The sequence below is a fragment of the Triticum aestivum genome, chromosome 7A (genome assembly GCF_018294505.1).
Source record: "Triticum aestivum cultivar Chinese Spring chromosome 7A, IWGSC CS RefSeq v2.1, whole genome shotgun sequence".
Classification (NCBI taxonomy): Eukaryota; Viridiplantae; Streptophyta; class Magnoliopsida; order Poales; family Poaceae; genus Triticum; species Triticum aestivum.
Genome location: NC_057812.1, coordinates 130,606,743 through 130,610,649, shown reverse-complemented (window position 1 = coordinate 130,610,649; position 3,907 = coordinate 130,606,743). Strand labels below are relative to the sequence as shown.

General features: G+C 47.5%; 2 protein-coding genes across 2 annotated transcripts; both read left to right on the top strand.

The window, feature by feature from the left end:
• Window positions 1-1,160: 1,160 nt before the first annotated feature.
• On the top strand, window positions 1,161-1,741 carry LOC123152573 (calcium-binding protein CML38). Its single transcript, XM_044572090.1, has one exon. It carries the CDS (start codon window positions 1,193-1,195, stop codon window positions 1,481-1,483), a length of 291 nt encoding a protein of 96 aa, XP_044428025.1. The 5' UTR covers window positions 1,161-1,192; the 3' UTR covers window positions 1,484-1,741.
• Window positions 1,742-3,198: 1,457 nt separating this feature from the next.
• Window positions 3,199-3,675, top strand: LOC123152571 (uncharacterized). Its single transcript, XM_044572089.1, has one exon. The coding sequence runs from the start codon at window positions 3,264-3,266 to the stop codon at window positions 3,552-3,554; it is 291 nt and encodes a 96-aa protein (XP_044428024.1). The 5' UTR covers window positions 3,199-3,263; the 3' UTR covers window positions 3,555-3,675.
• The last annotated feature ends 232 nt before the right edge of the window (window positions 3,676-3,907 follow it).

The window sequence follows — 3,907 nt, the reverse complement described above, 5'->3', positions numbered from 1 at the left end:
AGCACTAAAATGAGTCTAGATATATCCGTATCTAGACAAATCCAAGACAAGTAATTCGGAACAAAGGGAGTAGCTTTTATGACATGTTTTTTTTTTCTTTGGCGGGAATGACATGATAGAATCATGAGATCTTATGGATTTCACCTCTAGCCTATCCCAATTTATTTGAGACTAAAGGCTTTGTTGTTGTTGTTGTTGTTGGGATGACTTGGTAGACAAAGCTATAACTTCGACAAAAAGCCAAGTTGTGAATAGTAAAGTGTGGCAACACATAACTATGACAACTAATCAAACACTCACCTGAAATTTCGGCATGGCCATCCTTACACGTGATAATTTAGCTAGGAAAGAAGCAACCTCTTTCTATTGGCATTTTTCGCAACAAAAAGAAAACTTGTCACAAAACCATGTCTGTGTCCTTCTCCAAGAAAATACTCACTCCGTTCTAAATATAAGACTTTTTTACTTATTCCAATACAAACCATATACAGATGTATATAGACATATTTTAGAGTATAGATTCACTCATATTGTTTTGTATGTAGTTTGTATTGAAATATCTAAAAAGGCTTATATTTAGAAATGGGAGGGAGTATTATCAATTAACCTTTCAAGTGTTGTAACAAGTACTCCCTCTGTCCTAAAATATAAGATGTTTTTGTAAGCTACAAAGGGGTACTTTCTTAAAACAAGTACGTAGACACAAAAAGTTTTACATTACCGATTGAGGATTGAAAAGGATTTAGCCAAGCAAGTCGAAGTGTTGAACTTACTTTTCAGATGTTTGTAGCCCCATCGAATTGGGCATCCCAAAAAGTGTAGCCAACGTCCAAGTATGCTTTCCTGTACTTTTGGCAAGTGTTCCGTCGATTCTCAACATTTGATCATACAACCCCTTTTCAAAAAAATTCCAGGTTAACAATGTGCCACTCGCCTAACCGTTCTCCAAAGAACGAACTTTGAAGGTACACCGCTGATTATTCCCCAGCCAAATCCCCACTACTGACCCACTCAATGTTTAAACCCCAAATCATCAAAGTGAAACACACTGACAAGGCGCGTTCATGGAGTTGTGAAAAACGTGCGGTAACTGTTGAGGCTCCACCGTATATATAGCACCGTGCGCGGCCGCTCAGCATCCTCATCACCCAGCTCACTTACTCACACGCAGGTTTCGGCGGGAGGAGGATCGATGGCGTTCATGCGGTACCGTGCGCTGCCGCAGGGGGAGGTGAAGGCGGAGGAGTTCTGGGCGTGGCTGGGGCAGTTCGACGCGGACCACGACGGCCGGATCAGCCGGGAGGAGCTGCAGCGCGCGCTGCGGAGCCTCAACCTGTGGTTCGCGTCGTGGAAGGCACGGGGAGGGGTGCAAGCCGCGGACGCCAACCGTGACGGCGCCGTCGGCAGGGAGGAGGCCGGCCGGCTCTTCGCCTACGCACAGAGGCAGCTCGGCGGCAAGATCACCCAGCTCGGCTCCTACTGATCAAGCTGGGCATGTATTAACCTGCTGCTGTAACTACGATCGTGTGTGGAGCACGAGATTTTTTTTTCCCCGAATGATGTGGAGTATGAGATGGATATGTTTGTGTTTTCGCCTTTTCGGAGTTCTTGGGACAACTTTGCAGTGGTTTCCCAAGAGTTTCCTACTTTGTATTTTCAGCACTGCGAACTCTATGGAGATTTGCAGAGTTGTGAGACATGATGGACGTTTCTCCAAGCTCTGTTGATTATTTTGCTTATGTCCTGCCTGTTGAGTATTGACAAATACGTCGGTACATTTTCTTATAAAATATAAATAAAGACATGCATTGCAAGACTGAATATTCAGGAATCACGACAAATTGGGATGAAGGTTTCAGAAAACCGCAACTCTTGTTTTTTTCAGTTAACCGAGCACTGTCCATCCAGATCCAACTCTTTAGTATCAGAGCTATTGACAACGTTTCTAACCTATGAAGGACCATTGATAATATTCGACAGGGTAAACTGACTCATGCTAATGCTATGTCACAAACGTTGACATGGAGGTGATGCTCAATCTAGATTATTGTAAGCCTAGTTTTGCTGGAAGAGTACTCTCTTCACTTTAAAATTATTGAAACCCTAGGATTGTCCTAAGACAAATTCAGACCAAGGACAGCCAGCAAGCTCGCCATGCATCCGCTTCGACAACAGCTGATGGAGGAGAGTAGGCGCACGACTATAGCGTCACTCCACTTCGGCACACAACGGCCATGAACTCTAGCCTAGGCGGAGGCGCACGCAGCACGGCATCAAACACTACAACAACGACATCATGTCCTCCCCTTTAGCAGCGCAGCTTCTCCGGAGTGGCGCGGTGCAACGCAACGATGAGCACCGCTCTCCGTGGGGATGATATACAAGCCGGAGGTGGAGCTACGACGGGTTGCCTGCTTGGTGTCGTCATTATCGTTGTTCGAGGTGTCTGCAACATGGTGACCCACATGTTTGCCATGCAAGTTGGAGGTAACTGTAACATGGTTCATGTTGCAAACGTTTACCTTCATCTTGATGAGCTGACACATCACAGATCGTCGAGCACAACATGGCCTATGTTGCAAGCCGCTAGCTAAGCAGCTGATGGGCGGCTTCTAGTGCGCAAATCCAACAGCTCAAAAGCCGGCGGTTCTTTTCTAACGTGTATCATCGTCCCTGACTTCCTCGTTTCACAACGGTTTGTACAATTGTACGATGTTGATTGTCATCCCATACTTAAAAGAAACGGATTGGGCATTCAATAAGTGTAGCCAACCTCTCAAAGTGTGTACTTGCAATATTTTTGTCAAGTGTTATATGTTGATTCTCAAAATATGATCACGCAACCCTTTACTTTTCTTAATTGGTAGTAGCTTACCAAGCTGGCCACTTGGTTCATACAACCCGTTAGCTCCCTACATTTGTAGACCAATTATATGCCACTCGCCTAATCCATCTCTAAAGGAAGCACTTTTAAGCTACACCGCTGATTATTCCCTCGTTAAAACCCCACTAGCGATCGACCCATTCTTTAACCTGAAATCACCCAAGCCGAGTGAAATATTTACGCGTCATATCACAACGCGCGTCCGTGGAGCTGTGAAAAACGTGCGGTAACTGTGCCGCTGCAAACCCTGCTCCCCCGTATATATAGGACGGTGCGTCGCTGCCCAATTCCTCATCACAATCACATCAGCTGCTCACTCCGATAGCGAGAAGCAGCAGCCAGGCTAGCAAACGATCAAAGCAGAGCTCGCTCTGGATCGATGGCGTTCATGCGGTACCGCGGGCTGCCGCAGGGAGAGGTGACGGCGGAGGAGTTCTGGGCGTGGCTGGGGCAGTTCGACGCGGACCACGACGGCCGGATCAGCCGGGAGGAGCTGCAGCGCGCGCTGCGGAGCCTCAACCTGTGGTTCGCGTCGTGGAAGGCGCGGGAAGGGATGCAGGCCGCGGACGCCAACCGCGACGGCGCCGTCGGCAGGGAGGAGGCCGGCCGGCTCTTTGCCTACGCGCAGAGGCAGCTCGGCGGCAAGATCACCCAGCTCGGCTCCTACTGACGGAAAAAGCAGACTTGGCTTTCAGCCTGTCCATGTGAATGAGTGCGGATGCGTGGAGCATGGATGTATGTTTTGTGTTTCTCGAATTCGTGTGCCAACTCTCTCCAAGTTTCATGGTGTTTGTTTGCATTCGTATGTTCAGCACTGATGGTGAAATCGGTGAGGATTTTTGTGGACGGAGATCATCCTTTTTTTTTCTTGGAAAATCTATAGCGCCCACGTTTCGGCTGTCAGATTTTGCATCATGCTGCATGGTTCTTTTTTCTTGCGAAATGTCATGCTGCATGATTGTGAGCGGCATGATGCAAATTTAGCGTGGTAGTCGCTGCCGCTCGTAACGATCGGTGTACCTT